This window comes from Corythoichthys intestinalis, chromosome 15 (assembly GCF_030265065.1).
Source record: "Corythoichthys intestinalis isolate RoL2023-P3 chromosome 15, ASM3026506v1, whole genome shotgun sequence".
Taxonomy (NCBI): domain Eukaryota; kingdom Metazoa; phylum Chordata; class Actinopteri; order Syngnathiformes; family Syngnathidae; genus Corythoichthys; species Corythoichthys intestinalis.
The window spans coordinates 13,030,083-13,047,856 of NC_080409.1; the positions used below are offsets into that span (position 1 = coordinate 13,030,083).

General features: G+C 38.1%; 1 protein-coding gene across 1 annotated transcript in view; it reads right to left on the reverse strand.

The window, feature by feature from the left end:
- Nucleotides 1-4,703: 4,703 nt before the first annotated feature.
- Nucleotides 4,704-17,774, reverse strand: part of cdc25b (cell division cycle 25B) — a 28,157-nt gene continuing 15,086 nt past the window's right edge. Inside the window, exon 15 of the mRNA XM_057858513.1 lies at nucleotides 4,704-5,015. Coding sequence (XP_057714496.1) covers nucleotides 4,875-5,015 — 141 coding nt within the window. The 3' untranslated portion in view covers nucleotides 4,704-4,874. The remainder of the gene's footprint in view (nucleotides 5,016-17,774) is intronic.

Consider the following 17,774-nt stretch of genomic DNA (forward strand, 5'->3'; position numbering starts at 1 on the left):
TAATAAGATTACCGTTACTGTACCTTGCTAACGTAACGTTAGCCCTGGAGAGGGCTAAGTTTCTATTAATGGCGTACCGCAAACACGCAATTTTTAGACCGGGATGTTGCATCGTAAAGCGGACGTAAAGCAGCAGTGGGACATTATAGACCCACCCTTGCATAGAAACAATGTTAATTCTGCTACTTTTCTCCGGTAATCTTGCAAAAGCGAACATGCCGATCACACATTGCTTTTTTTTTGGAACTTGTAGAAACGACTCTAGACAAAATGAAGATTGAATCAACTTGCGCAGACTTTTATTGACAGCTTGGTGAATCCATTCACATTTCATATGCAGAAAACATTTTGTTGGGTTGGCGTGGTCTTTCAGAGGACAAAGAGGCAAGCCATTTTGATATTTTAAACTTATTTTTTAGAGTGACGTGCTGCTTCTGTCTGACAACAAATGACCTAAACAGGATTAAAATGTTATCTGACTGCCACTGTTACCTTTTCTGTTGTAAAAAAAACTTTAGTAAGGGGGACGTGTAAATAAATTGTAGAATTAACATTTGTTATCAATGAAAAAAAAATAAAAGTTTGTTGGCTGTCACTGAGTAGCATTTGCGATCGGTACACAAAACTGAACGTTCTTGGGGGTAATTATTAGAGACGTAGGACAACCAGAGGATATAATATATAAAAGACGGGGTTAGTGGTAAAGGATAGCTTGTTTAAACAGGAAAATGTCAGTTTCAGTCGCGTAAGAAACAGGTGTCGATAAAAAAGCTAAGACTATGCTAAGGTCGGCTCGTTTTTTTTTTGTCTTTTTCAGCCCTCGACACTCAAGCCATCTCTTTAACTGAACATTTTTATGTTCTTCCTCATCTTTACAAGTGAATTTGGCAGCAGAGACATGATTTTCGGAGAGAATTGGTAGGTTTAGATCTGTAAACATCTCCTTCGTACACAATTTCCATTCATTTCCTATTGGGGACAAACAGTGATGTATCCTCCCTTAGCAACAGTAGGTAACGTAATGAATATTAATGAGCGGAAATGACGTGTTTCTTGTGGTACGCCACTATGACTACTGTCTTACACACAGGGTATATTTAATCTGTAAAACACAGTGCTGTAGAGTGATTAGGGTGTAAAATCAAAACATAATAAAACTAACTGTCAATTTTAGCTTGGTGGGCATTGCTGGATAAAACACCAAGTAGCACTGGTGCCTAATGTGCTCCAAAAGAGCAGGTATCATACATTTATTTTGAACCCTGAACAAACTCAAAATCCCATCAGGACCTACAGTTTAGACTAATTTAACTATACCTTGACACAAATGGAAATACAATTGAAACATGTGGGGAAAAACACCTCTAACTTTTAAGTGATGTGCATTATCAAGCGTAATGACATTTTTAGTAAAGAAATAAGATTTTTTTAAATTTTTAATAAGATCTTGTTTTTTGAGAGAAAGCAGTGGTTTTATTTTTCTAGTCACATCTGTGATGCAATTGATAGCTTTTTATACAATGTACATCTAAAATAAAGACTTTCTAAAAATGGTTCAATATTAGGTGAACTGTTTTCTCATTAGAGGTGCGCAAAATTTCCGATTCTGAGATTATTCGCGATTCGGCCGTGGTAGATTCGAGAACGATTCACAAACATCCAAATTCCGATTATTGAAATATGCCAAGTAAAGCGGAAGTACAACACACTCAGCGCGCCGCGCGTTCTTCGGGGCGCAATGAGGAAGAACGCAGCGAGTGTAGCTAAACATCATGCTTCTCATTACCCGGCCCCTCGGGTAATGCCAATGCTCAACTCACGGCTCTAGCTCAACTCATGCCACGAGATTAAAAAACACACAACAACATACCTGACTGCTGCCGAAAAGCTGCTACAAAGTACGTCATCCACATAATGTTACGGTAGATATCATTTATATAGGACTAGATGCATTAGAGATTTGGTAGCGTTGGCAGCACATCTACAAAAAGCTAGATGCGGGCGCCATCTTAAAGCAGTACACTTCCCTGCAAGGCTGTTGTAGCGAACCTTCCAAGCAAACCTAATTAACTTTTTATCTAAAATACTCCTAAATCGGTAAAATATTGACTTGAATCTATCTTTAAAATAGTTTTAAAACTTTCACATGTCGAAAGTAGACAAAAGGGAAATTATGGAATAACGGGAGCAATTTTAACAACGGGTGATTCACAACATTAAATTAATTGAATGTAGTTTAAAGCTGCTGTTACAGAATGGGGACTGGAGTTTTTTATTTACTGTTATTTTTGTATATTTGTTTACTGCTATATTGTTAACTTGATACTAAAATAGTAGTTTGGTTTAGCCTAAGAGTATTTTTGAACAATTTTGGAACAAATGTACAAAACATTAAAAAAAAAAAAAAAAAAAGAAGATGGGGGGTGCATCAATAATCGTTTTATAATCGAATCGGAGCCTCTGAATCGTAATCGAATCGTTAGGTGCCCAAAGATTCCCAGCTCTATTTCTCATGTATTCAAAATTGCTCTTTACCTAAAAAAATATGTTTTATCAGATCACTCGATTAATCAATGGCATTTTCAGTGGAATACTCGATTATTAAATTATTCGATAGCTGCAGCCTTACAATGAATAGCATCAGTATTATGTAATATTAGTAATATTAGACAAAGCTTGAGTGAAAGCCTCTCACACAAATCGCATTTAATTGTCAATGTATTCATAGCCAGTTAGCTAAAAGACGGCAGCTAATTTGTAAACAAAGTAGTTAACTGCCCGATATGTAAAGAGCCAAGTTCAACCATTTATCATTTATTTTTACCAATTCATGATAGGCGATAGGAGTGGGAACCTCTTGGTACCTCACGATATGATGCGGTTTGCGATACAAAGCTCACGATAACGATGATCCGACGATACAACGATTATCGATACATTGCTCAGGAAATCATTCTAGGATATTCTACAAATAACTAATAAACAGAAAAACAAGCTTCTGCTGTGAATTGGAATGAGTTTATCACTAGTAGTAGATGTCCAATCCATTTGAACTGGGAGGGTGCCCTGCCATCCCTCCCACATCAAACGGATTGAACGTCTATGGCAGTCATTGGCAGCTAATGAGGTAATTTTGGGCCATTTACCTTTTGATTTTCAGTTACTATGTTAATTTGGGGGTATTTTATGGGTGACTTCCTGTTTATTTTGAGTTACAGAACAGGAAGTGACCTGGGAATCACCCAAATGAATAGGCAGTGACTCAAACTCAACAGGAAATGACCCGAAAATGAACAGCAAGTGACCTGTAAATGCCCTGAAAATCGGACAGAATGACTGTGAATGCTCTGGTTTTGAATGAACGAACGTTCCCAGTCTACTGTAAATGGATTCGGCGTCGAGCCTAACCCAATGCAGCCTTAGAGTTAACTGAGACACTATTATGGTGAAAGATTTTGTTAGCAACTGTTGAATCCTTTTTAATTTATTTATTTATTTTTAAGACATTGACACTTTTTAAAAACGTTATCTCGATTTTTGGCAGGAGCATATCGATAACCTTTTGGGATACAAAGTATCACGATATGGCACCATTTCGAGATTTTGTCACACCACTAATAGGTAACCAAACAAACATCAAAACAGGTAAAAACAAACATGGATGGGTGGTTTATCTAGCACTAACATGTAAAGATGTCATTTGCACCGTCGACTGAATGATTGGCACACCCAGCTTAATATTGATGCTTCATTCACGTGTTGTTAGAGAAATTTAAAAAAAATCTCCACTACACAGTATCTATAAAAAGCGCCAAATAGTCACTCAACTTGTGATGTATCGTTGGAGCATTCAAATAGGCTTCCCTACTTCTAACAACCATGTTTTTATCCAGCATGATGACTTTACAAAACATAACCATTTTCCAACTTGGGAACTCTGACATCCCGATACACACGAATGCAGCATATCTCCCAATGGCGGTTTGCAGAAGTATCAACCCATATGTCCATCACCGCCAAGGTTACGTCCAAAAATTACCATATTAAAAAGCCATGTACAGATTGTGTACATTGAATTAACAGGGGGCACATTCTGTAAATAATGCTAAGTATTTATTTATTGTTTTTACAGATTAAATTTATACTGGGGCATGTGCCCCAGTGAAATATATGTCTGTTGTTCCCCATGCGGTAGACCTCCAAAATGTATTCATGTTAAATGTTTGTATTTCAATAGCTTCAAGAGTATTAGAGTCACTTTTAAGCAGTACTTCAAGATTTAGAAAGATTTACTAGATTTCGGAGTATTTGTCTCACTATTTACATAAAATTAGTCTCATTTAGGTCATTTATGGAGTATTTGAGTAGATTTTATATTATTTAGGTCACTTTTAGATTGATAGACTAAGGGGAATTGGATTCACGCACTCAAAAAATGAGAATGAAACTCAAACACACACTGATTTTTAATGGACTTGCGCCAACATGGAGCGCCGAACAAAAATTCACAAGAAAACGCACACGAAACCGGCGCGCTTCGACGTCCTCGATGTCAACAATCTCACTGCAAGTTGGACTTTGTGTTTCTAGCGCTGTCAATGCAAGATAAATACCAGCAAAGATGAAGATGTGCTTCAAATGGCGGAGGTCAAACAATTTATAAAAAAAAATTAAAATGACATTCTTTTCTTTAAAAAAAATTAAAAAAAAAAAAAAAAAAAAAAAAAAAAAAAACATTTAACACGGCAGTGTGGAGAGAAGAAAAATGCGCTAACTTTCTGGTTGAGCATTTAAGTACTGAGACATTGTAAAAGTGGTTTGGCAGTGATTGTTTGAATCAATTTAGTATAAAAGGGGATTTGGAGTGGGGAGGCTCACAGCTTCTTGAGGCGGCTGTACATGTCCCGCTTGCTGCGCTCGCCGGCCCAGGAGCGACTCTTCAGACGGAATTTCCTCAGGTCCTCGCGGAAGTCCTCGTCCATCATGGGACGGTACGACTCTGGCTCGCATTGTGTCTGGAACATCAGAAAATAGCTCATTTATAGGGGAGGACATCAAATAGAAAGGATGAAACAAAAGAAACACCATATCAGTTTGGCATTAACGGCGACAGACGTCCAATCCATTTGAAGTTGAAGGGTCGACAGCAAATGAACGAACCTCCCACTTCAAACTGTTTGGTGGTCTCCTTGTGATAAAGTCATTTCTATCGACAGCAGAAACATGAAACGACCAGGGATGTCCTGATCCGATCACGTGCATGGAAATCGGGCCGATTTTACAGATGATCAGAATCGGGTTTTTAATTTTAAAAATCTTTTTGTGCTTCATACTCGTACATCCTCTCACCCTCCCTCCTTCTACGCAGTGCAATTTACGTTTGGTACTTAAAGTTAATGATGAATGACAGGTTTGTACCCTTGATCTCGACAGCGAAGACTTTGTAGCTCTACGATCAAAGGGACAAATTCATTTCATTCGTTTATTTCAGGCCATTATTCCTTGTCAAGACAACAAATATATACAGCTCATATAATCAAGTAACAAAAAAGAGCAGCAAAGCTAAGTAACATTGCAACATCAACTACATGCCTGAAAAGGAGTGGGAAGAAAACTTATTTAATCCCACCCCTATTCTTATCTAATTAAGAACAAAAAGTTCTTGCTACTTCCTTCCAAAATGTAGCCCACCAAAAAATCAGTCCAAACAGTTTTGCACATATACATTTTTGTAACAAATTTTGTCCCTTGTGATGAAGTTACCACAGGTAACACCCAAACCAAAAACAATTTCATACCAACATGGTAAATGAAAGTAAAATCATACCGACAATGGTAAAGGCCACACACACAAAACAACAAATTATAAATGGCAACAATAACTATACCAACAACTGTCACGGACAACATACCACCAATGGTAAGAAACAACCAACACTCATACCAAGATAATTTATTGATGTAATTAAGACCTTATATCAGTATACTGTGACCAGACCATAAGTTTGTATAACCTTTTAAATCTCTAGATAGTTTGGCATTGCTTGTGTTGCATTCCCAGATTATTCCAAAGTTTCACTCCACACAGACACACAAAAACTTTTACGAGTTGTTCGAATTTTTGGTATTTTGAAGTCTCCATATCCTCTCAAGTTATGAGTTCTCGCTTTCATTGTAAAAAAGTTTTGCAATTTAATTGGTAATAATTTAGTGAATGCTTTATAGAGGATTATTGAGGTATTATACTTTACAAGATCGTTAAATTTTAGCAGCTTTGATTGAATAAACGAATTATGTGTGTGATCCAAAAACCCGACCTTATGGATGATCCGCACGGCCCGTTTCTGTAAGGTAACTAAAGGATTTATCGTGCTCTGATAAGTGTTTCCCCAGACTTCAACACAATATGAGAAGTATGGGAGAACCAAAGAGCAGTATAAAGTGCGGAGTGCGCTCTCATCAAGGAACTGTTTAACTTTATTTATAATTGAGAGACTCTTGGAAATTTTTGTTTTAATATGTCTAAGGTGGGGTTTCCATGTTAGTTTACTGTCAATTGTGAATGTATTCACATCTATGTTTTCAATTTGGATACCATCAATAATTACATGCAAATCAAGATTAGTTTTAAAGCTACCAAACATCATAGCTTTAGTTTTACTTAAATTTAATGAAAATTTATTTATATCCATCCATTTTTTAATTTTAATTAGCTCCTTGTTCAAGACCTTAACCAACTCATTATAATTATTACTACTATAGAATACATTGGTGTCATCCGCAAAAAGAATAAATTTTAGAGATTGAGATACATTAAAAATGCCATTTATATATAGATTAAACAGTTTTGGCCCCAGCACTGACCCCTGAGGAACACCACAAGCAATACCAAGTTGTTTTGATGTATACTGTCCCATTTTAACATACTGCACCCTTTTGCTTAAATAATCTTTTAACCAATTCCCTGCAACCCCACGAATTCCATATTTTTCCAGTTTATGAATCAGAATTTGGTGATTGATTGTATCAAATGCTTTTTTTAGATCACAGAAAATACCAATTGCATATTTATTCTAAACTAACGCATTAGTGATTTCTTCAGTTGCTTCAATCATAGCCATTTAGGTTGTTCTTCCAGTTCTAAAACCATACTGGCCTTCATTTATTATTTTATGTTTCTCCAGAATTTTTTCTAGTCGAGAATTAAAAAGTTTTTCAAGAATTTTAGAAAACTGGGGCAACAGAGAAATTGGTCTGTAATTATTAAAACTATATTTATCGCCACTTTTAAATAGTGGTATTATTTTTGCAATTTTCATTTGTTCAGGAAAACATCCAGATTGAAATGATAAATTGAAGATATGAGTTAATGGTTTTGCAATGTTAAAGATGACTCCTTTAACCAATGTCATGTCAAGGTTATGGAAATCGGTACATCGCTTACTTTTACACTTGAGGACTGTATTAATCACTTCCTGCTCGTTTGTTGCTGAGAGGAAGAGTGAGTGTGGATTTGGTTCAATTCTTACACATCCTTCGCCACCTCCGTGGTCCGGAATGTCAAAATCCAACTCTGGGCCAATATTTACAAAAAAATCATTGAAACAATTTACTATATTGTTCATATTATGTTGTTTGCCATTTTTGCCAATAAGATAATCCGGTTATGACAATTGAGTAGGACATTTCTTAATTAAATTATTGAGCACATCCCAAGTTCCTTTCATACTGTTTTTATTTTCATATATTTTTTTCCTATAATATAACTGTTTACTTGCCCTTATAATTTCAGTTAATTTGTTTCTGTACGTCTTATATCTCATTTCTGATTCTTCTGTTTTCAGCTTAATAAATACTTTGTAAAGATTATTTTTCTTTTTGCAAGCATTAATTATTCCTTAGGTAAGCCAGGGACTTTTTGTTTGTTTTTTCTTTATAGAATATTCTTGTACAGGGCAGTATTTGTTATATAAAGAGGTAAATATGTCTAGAAAATTACTATAAGCACTGTTTACACTCAGCTCACTGTAAACTGTTCTCCAATCCTGAAGCGCTAAACTTATTAAATGCATTAATTGTATCGTCACTTTTTATGCGTTTATAAAACACTTCAACAGAAACCTTAGATTTCTCAAGATCACAGTTACAGAGAGTAAACACAGGCAAGTGGTCAGTGATATCACAAACAAAAAGGCCACTAGTGGTTTCGTTGTCCATTGTATTAGTGAAGATGTTATCAATGGCAGTAGCACTGTGTGATGTTATTCTGCTCGGTTTAGTGATTGTCGGGTATAGTGATAAACTGTACATGGTATCGATAAAATCAATGGTTTTCAGTTTAGATGGACTTAATAAATCAATATTGAAGTCACCGCAGACAAATAATTTTTTGGTGGTTCATGGTGGAAATTGTTTTTTCCATCAGTTCACCAAACATTTCGATACTTGAACCAGGCGTTCGATATACACAGCTCAAGATAATATTACTCTGTTTTTCCATTTGAATCTCCACTGTTAGACATTCCATGGTTCCTTCAACTGTAAATGTCGCATCTGATAACACTGTGAATTTTAAGGTTTTGTGAATATATAAGGCTACTCCGCCCCCTGTTTTATTAGCTCTATTCATATACCTTAACTCATATTCATCAAGCTCAAAATGTATGCCTTTATCATTATTAAACCAAGTTTCAGTAATGGAAATAACATCAAAGGGCTGAGTAAAACCATTTAAATACTCTTTGATGGAGTCAAAATTACTGTACATGCTATGACTATTAAAATGTATAATAGACAGCTTACCTTCCAATATAACACAGTTTTTAAATTTTTCTTGTGTATAATAATCACATTTCTTTATGGAGTTTGAAAGAAAATTATCAGGATCAATATCTGAAATGTAGTCGATTGTGCTGTGTTCAACATATTCGCATGTTTCCAAATAAATGTGTCAATTGGAGCTGTCCCGACTAGTCGACAATGGTGACGTCATCGATGACGTAAGAGCGTCGACGGGCAAAACATACCGCCGACGGGTAATGACGGGTTTTAAAAAACAATTACATGCGGATAAAGTTTAGTATGGCGGGCGCTCGAGATGCAAGCGGTTGTTACCGGCACCCTCGAGGGGGCCACTTATTCTCAATGTGGCCGGCATTGTCAGATTGAGCAGAGAGGAAGAAAGTGGGTGAGCAAGAGAGAGGGAACAAGATAGGTGAGAGTTGGGAAAGTGCGCAGGGAGCGCGGAGTTGTGGCTGAATCCCTCACATTTTTGTTTTGGTCAGTAAGAAGTATCCATGAAAAGCCATTCGAAGCCTTTCGGTGTTTTTAATGCACGCCGCCGCCTTTCTGAGGAGGAAATCGGACGAACAGACGACAACGAGCCAACTGAATCGCCGGTTCACTCCTCACTACAGTGAAGAGTTGAAAACACCGCCAATTACCAAGAAGGGCAGAATTGGTAACACGGTGAAAGTGGCATAAAGCCAAAAAAGCGGACCAGAACAGCTAGAGCCTGGAATTATTTCAAGGAAAATATGGAGGATGCCACTGTGTGTACTCTTTGCTAAGCTGAGCTCGCATACCACGGTAGCACGTCGGCAACAAGACAACAAGCTAGCGGATTACAAGTCCATACAACTTTCTAAAGATTTTTTTTAAAATTGAAGTTGCCTTTATGTGCGTCGTATCAATTTGCATTTTTATTTAATAAAATAATTTATGATATGTACAGTGGGGCAAATAAGTATTTAGTCAACCACCAATTGTACAAGTTCTCCTACTTCAAAAGATTAGAGAGGCCTGTAATTGTCAACATAGGTAAACCTCAACCATGAGACAAAGATTGTGGGGAAAAAAAACAAAATCACATTGATTTTATGATAATTTTTTTTATAATTTATTTCGAAATTTGAGTGTTTGTAGGTGACCAAATACTTATTTTCCAAGCAAGATTTCTGGCTGTCAAAGAGGTCTAACTTCTAACGAGGTCTAACGAGACTCCACTCTTTACCTGTATCAATGGCACCTGTTTTAACTCATTATCGGTATAAAAGACACCTGTCCACAAGCTCAGTCAGTCACACTCCAAACTCCACTATGGCCAAGACCAAAGAGCTGTCTAAGGACACCAGAGAAAAAAATTGTAGACCTGCACCAGGCTGGGAAGACTGAATCTGCAATAGGTAATAGGGCTGGGCGATATGGCCTTAAACATGTATCACGATAAATTGAGCAGATTTATCTCGATAACGATAAATGACGATAAATTCGCCCAAGCGGACTGTTATATATTTTGAAAATCTGAATCAATGCATGAAATACAGATTAACTATTTCTTGTTGATTTATTTACCAGCATTCAATTTGATATACAGTGGTACCTCTACATACGATCGCTTCGACACACGAACTTTTCGACATCCGACGTAAAATTTGACTCGCCATTTGTTTCTACATCCGACGACATGCTCGAAATACGACGACAATGGCAGCACCGCAGACGAATGCACAGCGGATTTTCTTGTGTGACAAATCAACACAGGTTTCAGAAAAGGTTGGTACAGGTGGTGAAACAAGGAAAAAGTTGACGCTTACCTTCTAAATGAAGATGCAAATGACAGAAAAACATGAGCGTGGGGTGAAATGGCTCAACAATACATCTCCACGGTCCTCCTCCGACCATCGTTCGCCAGTCTTTATAAGTTAAGCTGACAATTCTTATTGTGGTAACATCTCCAGAGAAATCGCCAGCTTCGCCACGTTTCCATCATTTCTTTCACAACTTATTCAACACAAAACGCCTGCTGTCTGCCGCAATTGACGATGTTCTCAAGAAAGCATTGAAAGCGAAAGTAAATTCTCACCCGCTCCCCTCCCTCTTTGTCACGTCAGCGCCGCGGTGCCTTCAGGTACAGAAAAAAACGTCCGCCTTATTAGAACCCGTTTCGTTACACTATTACAGGAATTATTATTATTATTATATTATTAATCTGATTTTTATTTATTATTTATTTGTTTTGCTATATGTAATTGCCATTTGTAATAGTACCAGCAGTATTTTTTAAGGATTTAGTGCAGGTTTTTGGGCTGTGGAACGAATTAATGGAATTATAATGTATTCCTATGGGAAAATCCTGCTCGGCATACGACCATTTCGACTTACAAACAAGGTCCTGGAACGGATTAACTTCGTATGTAGAGGTACCACTGTACTGTATTTAACAATTGTACATGCAGTCTAAACATTAAGTTTATAAAAATGTATTGTAAGCAATAAGAATTCAAGTATGAACATTTGTAACAGCGTGTATGACTTGAACAATGTACATTGTCAAAATCAATATGCCTGTGCAAACATGTAATTGTAACACAAATGACTTGCAGCTTGAACAGTACACTTCAAAAAGACAACTTATTGTTAATGGCTGCTGTGACATAATTATTAAATACAAGTGTTTACTTTATGGTTTAAGGTTTTTTTCCCCCCCAGTGCATTTTTTAATAAATGCACGTACAATAAAAATAGCTGGGGCCATTTCTCGGTCATTATAAGTTTCGCCATTGGATTGTACTTTATGCTGAATGCTTTACCATCACAAAAGCTATCAGAGGAATCACACACAGATACAAAATAACGCCACATAGTAATTGCTAGATGCAGTCCGTGCCCAATCCACTCATTAAGTTCAGCCGTTTCGACAAGGTTAGAGCCGCTATCCGACTCCATAACGTTCATTTGTAGCGTTAGCCGCTAGCTAGCGTTAGCCTGGCTACCAGTAGAAAGCACTGAAAGCACCATCTCCGGAAATCGTGAGAACAAAGGAGGACAGCGGGTGAAAGCCCGTCTGGATGCCACCAAGAGTCAACTAAATGTCGGTTGAAAGTTTGGTGAACCTCCCTTAAGCCACACTCCATCACGTTTTGCTTGTAGCGTTAGCTGCTAGCGTTAGCTTACCGGGCGTTTGTTTGATTGGCTTCCTGATGATCACGTGACTCCCTACGTAAGCACATTCACTGCTTTCTTAAAGGGGAATGAACATAGACGAACAACACAGAATCAAAGCGGGATGAAAAGCCTATATTTTCTTGTTTTATTAATTTACCGAATTTACCGACATGGTCAAAATTACGTCAGTCATCGTTAAGAATTTCGGTGACGGTAAATTTTCGGTTTACCGCCCTGCTCTAATAGGTAAAACACTTGGTGTAAAGAAATCAACTGTTGGAGCAATTATTAGAAAATGGAAGACAAAGAAGACCACTGATAATCTCCCTCGATCTGGGGCTCCATACAAGATCTCACCCCTTGGCGTCAAAATGATAACAAGAACGGTGAGCAGAAATCCCAGAACCACACGGGGGGACCTAGTGAATGACCTATAGAGAACTGGGACCACAGTAACAAAGGCTACTATCAGTAACACAATGCGCCGCCAGGGACTCAAATCCTGCACTGCCAGACGTGTCCCCCTGCTGAAGAAAGTACACATCCAGGCACGTCTGCGGTTCGCTAGAGAGCATTTGGATGATCCAGAAGGACTGGGAGAATAGTGTCATCAGACCATAACACAAAATAGAACTTTTTGGTAGAAACACAGGTTCACAGGGAAAGAATGAATGGGGCCATGTGTCGAGAGATTTTGAGTGAAAATCTCCTTCCATCAGCAAGGGCATTGACGATGAGACGTTGCTGGGTCTTTCAGCATGACAATGATCCCAAACACACAGCCAGGGCAACAAAGGAGTGGCTTCCTAAGAAGCATTTCAAGGTCCCGGAGTGGCCTAGTCAGTCTCCAGATCTCAACCCCATAGAAAATCTGTGGAGGGAGTTGAAAGTCTGTGTTGCCCAACAACAGCCCTAAAAAAAAATCACTGCTCTAGAGGAGAACTGCATGGAGCAAAGGGGCCAAAATACCGGCAACAGTGTGTGAAAAGCTTGTGAAGATTTACAGAAAATGTTTGGCCTCCGTTATTGCCAACAAAGGTTACATAACAAAGTATTGAGAGGAACTTTTGGTATTGACCAAATACTTATTTTCCACCGTGATTTGCAAATAAATTCTTAAACAAACAAAAAAAAAAAATCAATGTGATTTTCTGGGTTGTTTTTCCACATTCTGTCTATCATGGTTGAGGTCTACCCATGTTGACAATTACAGGCCTCTAATTTTTTCAAAAATATATATCTATATGGAAACAGCACTGGCCTGCTTACTGTTATCCATGACTGCATGTTAGTTACTTTATATTACAAAGTATTATTGTAGTAGTATAGTAGTATACTATAAAATGAATACTATATATTTAATTTTTGTTACTATCACTATGTGTGCCTTTCCTTCAAAATAGTTGTGGTAATATTTCAGTGTGCCCTCTGCTTATCTATTTTCGGGTTAAAACAAACATAAGTTGAACAGTTTTTCCCCTCCCCCCAAAAATCCGGAATGCACACCAGAAAGAGCATCTGAACTCACACAAAGTATTCTGAAAATGATTGTCCGGGACATTGCAATTCATTTTAACACAACTTTTAATGCGGCACAACGCGCTGACGTCACGTGTGTAGAGGAAGAAGGGAGAGGTGGCGGATGTATTAGATTTCAACCACGCATGAATATAGAGGTAACGACGAAGAAGCCGACAAAAGTGATGAGAAAGGCACCAAGAAAAAGCAGAAAATGTCCAAAGTGTGGGAGCATTTCAAGCTGGAGACCAAGGCAAACACAGTTTCATGTATTTACTATAAGGGACCACTTGCATAACGCTACCCCCGCCCGGCCCCGGCGACACTTCCGCACCCCCTGCTGGACCCCGCAACCAATGAAGGACCCAGAAACACAGGCCGGGCGCCACCACGCGAACCGCCTACCTAGCCCCCACTCCACCAAAGGTACCAAGTTTACTCCAAGAGCACAGAAGCGATATTCGGGACAAGGTAAAATTACAGTGCCTTGCAAAAGTATTCGACCCCCTTGAATCTTGCAACCTTTCGCCACATTTCAGGCTTCAAACATAAAGATATGAAATTAAATTTTTTTGTCAAGAATCAACAACAAGTGGGACACAATCGTGAAGTGGAACAACATTTATTGGATAATTTAAACTTTTTTAACAAATAAAAAACTGAAAAGTGGGGCGTGCAATATTATTCGGCCCCTTTACTTTCAGTGCAGCAAACTCACTCCAGAAGTTCAGTGAGGATCTCTGAATGATCCAATGTTGTCCTAAATGACCGATGATGATAAATAGAATCCAGCTGTGTGTAATCAAGTCTCCGTATAAATGCACCTGCTCTGTGATAGTCTCAGGGTTCTGTTTAAAGTGCAGAGAGCATTATGAAAACCAAGGAACACACCAGGCAGGTCCGAGATACTGTTGTGGAGAAGTTTAAAGCCGGATTTGGATACAAAAAGATTTCCCAAGCTTTAAACATCTCAAGGAGCACTGCATGTGCAAGCCATCATATTGAAATGGAAGGAGCATCAGACCACTGCAGATCTACCAAGACCCGGCCGTCCTTCCAAACTTTCTTCTCAAACAAGGAGAAAACTGATCAGAGATGCAGCCAAGAGGCCCATGATCACTCTGGATGAACTGCAGAGATCTACAGCTGAGGTGGGAGAGTCTGTCCATAGGACAACAATCAGTCGTACACTGCACAAATCTGGCCTTTATGGAAGAGTGGCAAGAAGAAAGCCATTTCTCAAAGATATCCATAAAAAGTCTCGTTTAAAGTTAGCCACAAGCCACCTGGGAGACACACCAAACATGTGGAAGAAGGTGCTCTGGTCAGATGAAACCAAAATTGAACTTTTTGGCCACAATGCAAAACGATATGTTTGGCGTAAAAGCAACACAGCTCATCACCCCGAACACACCATCCCCACTGTCAAACATGGTGGTGGCAGCATCATGGTTTGGGCCTGCTTTTCTTCAGCAGGGACAGGGAAGATGGTTAAAATTGACGGGAAGATGGATGCAGCCAAATACAGGAACATTCTGGAAGAAAAACTGTGGGTATCTGCACAAGACCTGAGACTGGGACGGAGATTTATCTTCCAACAGGACAATGATCCAAAACATAAAGCCAAATCTACAATGGAATGGTTCAAAAATAAACGTATCCAGGTGTAAGAATGGCCAAGTCAAAGTCCAGACCTGAATCCAATCGAGAATCTGTGGAAAGAGCTGAAGACTGCTGTTCACAAACACTCTCCATCCAACCTCACTGAGCTCGAGCTGTTTTGCAAGGAAGAATGGGCAAGAATGTCAGTCTCTCGATGTGCAAAACTGATAGAAACATACCCCAAGCGACTTGCAGCTGTAATTGGAGCAAAAGGTGGCGCTACAAAGTATTAACGCAAGGGGGCCGAATAATATTGCACGCCCCACTTTTCAGTTTTTTATTTGTTAAAAAAGTTTAAATTATCCAATAAATTTTGTTCCACTTCACGATTGTGTCCCACTTGTTGTTGATTCTTGACAAAAAATTAAAATTTTATATCTTTATGTTTGAAGCCTGAAATGTGGCGAAAGGTTGCAAGGTTCAAGGGGGCCGAATACTTTTGCAAGGCACTGTAAGTTAACGCAGCGCTCATAAATAAAATTAAGGTTACTGTACCTTGCAAACGAACGTTAGCCCTGCAGAGGGCTAGGTTTCTATTAATTATGACTACTGTCAATGTGTGGCTAATAGAGGTGGGAATCTTGGGGCACTTAACGATTCGATTATAAATCGATTATTGTTGCACCCCCGTCTTTAACATTTTGTACATCAGTTCCAAAATTGTTCAAAAATCCTCTCAGGCTGAACTGAACGACTATTTCAGTATCAAGTTAATAGTTAATAACAGTAAATAAAATTCTTAACTTTCGTATCAGCAGCTTTAAACTACATTCAATTAATTTAATGTTGTGAATCAACCGTTAAAGTTGTTAATATTGCTCCCGTTATTCCATAATTTCCCTTCTGTCTACTTTTGACATGTGAACGTTTTAAAACAGTTTTATCATTTAAAGATAGATTCAAGTCAAGATTTTGCCGATTTGGGAGTATTTTAGATAAAAAAATTAATTTGGTTCGCTACAACAGAGCCTTCTACTGAAGTCTGCTGCTTAAAGATGGGGGCTGTTTACCAACACTGGTAAGTGTCATTTCGCATCTAGTTCACTAATACATGTTCCAACGCCGCCGTCGTCTGTCATTTGGCATCTAGTTCTACATATATGTGATATCTACCGCAGCCATATGTTTGTAGCAACTAGCAACAGGACGTCGTTGTAGCGGCTGTCGGCCGCAGTCAGCCATTATTGCCGCTTTACCTGGTATAATTCAATTTTCGGAATTTGGATGTTTGTGAATCCTTCTCGAATCTTCCACGGCCGAATTGCGAATAATCTAAGAAAAGGAAATTTCGCACGCCTCTAGTGGCTAACGTCTATTTCATACAGGCTTGATTTAATCAGTAAAAACACTGAGCTGTAAAGTAATGAGGGTGTAAAATAAAAACACACCGGTAATAAAGCTAACTGTCAATTTTAGCTCGGTCGTCTTTGATGACTAAAACACCAAGTAGCACTGGTGCCTAATGTGCTCCAATACAGCAGGTATAAATTCAAAATCCAATCAGGACTAACACTTTAGACTAACTTAAAACATTACTAGAACTTAAAAATAGCCTGACACAAATGGAAATTTAATTGAAACACATGGGGAAAAACACCTAACTTTTAAGTGATGTGTGTTATCAAGTGTAATGACATTTTTAGGTAAGAAATAAAACGTTTTTTGAGTGAAAGCAGAACAATGCTATGACCTAGCTCTCACTGCTGCTGGAACACACCCTCCCAGTGGCAGTTTTAAGGGGGATGGGCACTGTCCCCCTCTAATTTGAATATTACAAAGCATGGCAATCGGCGAATCCTTCCTTTCTTAAGTGAGAGAATGAGCCGTTTCTTGAGCATGTTAAATATTAATGCTACTTTTGAGTTTAAAATGGCTTTTCAAAAAAGTGATTTATATTGCTCCATGTATGGAACCTGCACAAATTATGATTAAATTCAAATCATTACAAACTTGACTGGTTTTTACCAGTAGTTCTTACCAGATGTTTTTACTGCCTCATGCAGGATAAGCTACGGAGTATTACCTTGTTGACCAAAACAAACCCTGAACAAAAATGGCAGCGACTCTTGGCCCCTGAGGGTTACACGAGGCCACTTCTTGGGCCCCCCAGTTTCAGAAAAATCCTAGCGCCGCCACCGCACCCTCCCATGGGATTTCAGAAACGGCACCTTTCAAATTAAATTTCTCGAACCTCCGGGGTTGTACAAGAGATGCCAAGGCAAAGGGAAGTAATCGGAACGTAAATGTGATAAAATAATTTTTAAATGAAATTAAAAAATTCAAACACAGACATGGCTAAAAAAACAGTTTCTGCTCTTGCACCCATCTTTAAAATAAACTGCTGTATTTTAAGCCAAAAGAACTGTTGTGTTTGATAGATTAATATGTCTATATGCTGCAATAGCAGATTCATGGCACATTAAGACCCCTGCTTTTGTTTCAACAAAGCCATAAAAAGATTTATAATTTGAAATGTCTAATTTTTAGCTTTGAATAATTAATTGGTGTCTAATATTTAGCTTTTTTTTTTTTTTTTTTTTTTTTAATTATTCAATCGCATATTTTAACTTTGCAACAAATTACGTGACAATGAAAAAAATACCACATAACTATCGTTTCATTGTATTTTTGTTACGGTCGCATTTTCC